Below are 1,120 nucleotides of genomic sequence, written 5' to 3'. Positions count from 1 at the left end.
CTTTTGCTAGGTTTTGATCCCAGTTCTTGAAAGTTCCCTCATCTAGTGCTTTCAAAGTAGTTTTAAACAGTCCATTACACCTCTCAACCTTCCCAGCAGCTGGTGCATGATATGGAATGTGATATACCCATTCGATACCATGTTGCCTTGCCCAAGTGGTGACTAAATCATTTTTGAAATGAGTCCCATTGTCCGACTCCGTGCGCTCTGGAGTCCCATGACACCACAGAATTTGCTTAAGACCCAGAATGGTGTTCCAGGCCACTGCATGGGGCACTGAAAAAGTCTCCAGCCATCCAGTGGTCGCTTCCACCATGGTAAGCACAGAGCATTTACCTTGGCAGGTTTGTGGCAATGTGATGTAATCAACCTGCCATGCCTCTATGTATTTATATTTGTCCAAGCGTCCACCATACCATAGGGGCTTCAGTCTTTTGGCCTGTTTAATAGTGGCACAGATTTCACAGTCATGGATAACCTGGGAAATAGTGTCCATGGTTAAATCCACCCCTCAGTCTCATGACCATCGGTAGCTGACATCTCAGCCCTGTTGGCCTGAAGCATCATGGGCCCATCGAGCCAGGAACAATTCTCCCTTCTGCTGCCAGTCTAGGTCTACTTGTGACACCTCAACCTGTGCAGCTTGGTCTGCCTGTCTGTTATGAGCTTGTTCCTCATTAGCTCGATCCTTGGGCACGTGGGCATCCACATGGCAGCCTCTCCCATCCAGTTTCTTCACTCTGGCAGTGATGTCCTGCCACAGATCAGCAGCTCAGCTGGGTTTTCCTCTACGGCTCCAATTCATTTTCTTCCACCATTCAAGCCATCCCCATAGGGCATTGTCTGTCATCCACGAGTTGGTCTAGAGGTAGAGCCTTGGCCATCCTTCTCTTTCTGCAATGTCCAGGCTCAATGGACGGCTTTGAGTTCAGCAAACTGATTCAATTCACCTTTACCTTCGGCAGCTTCTGCCACTTGTCAGGTGGGACTCCAAACAGCTGCTTTCCACTTCTGGTTCCTTCCTACAATGGGGCAAGAACCGTCAGTGAAAAGGGCATCTCTTCCTCTGGCAGCTGATTATATGGTGGAGCTTCTTCAGCTCGACTCACTGGCTCTTCTT

The 1,120-nt window shown here is 49.1% G+C and overlaps 1 gene segment (V, D, J or C); it reads right to left on the bottom strand.

Annotated features, from left to right (window-relative positions):
• Nucleotides 1-956: 956 nt before the first annotated feature.
• The window catches only part of LOC114073694, a gene marked incomplete at its 3' end in the record, with an annotated part of 8,536 nt that continues 8,372 nt past the window's right edge, over nt 957-1,120 (bottom strand). The window contains 1 exon segment of the V gene segment in view: nt 957-1,022. Within this exon segment, the coding sequence occupies nt 957-1,022 (66 nt within the window).

The sequence above is a fragment of the Empidonax traillii genome, unplaced genomic scaffold (genome assembly GCF_003031625.1).
Source record: "Empidonax traillii isolate 1590-97213 ecotype Southwest subspecies unplaced genomic scaffold, ASM303162v1 scaffold23666:size9630, whole genome shotgun sequence".
Taxonomy (NCBI): Eukaryota; Metazoa; Chordata; class Aves; order Passeriformes; family Tyrannidae; genus Empidonax; species Empidonax traillii.
Note: the sequence above shows the minus strand (reverse complement) of the source record. Positions and strands in the feature narration are given on the sequence as shown.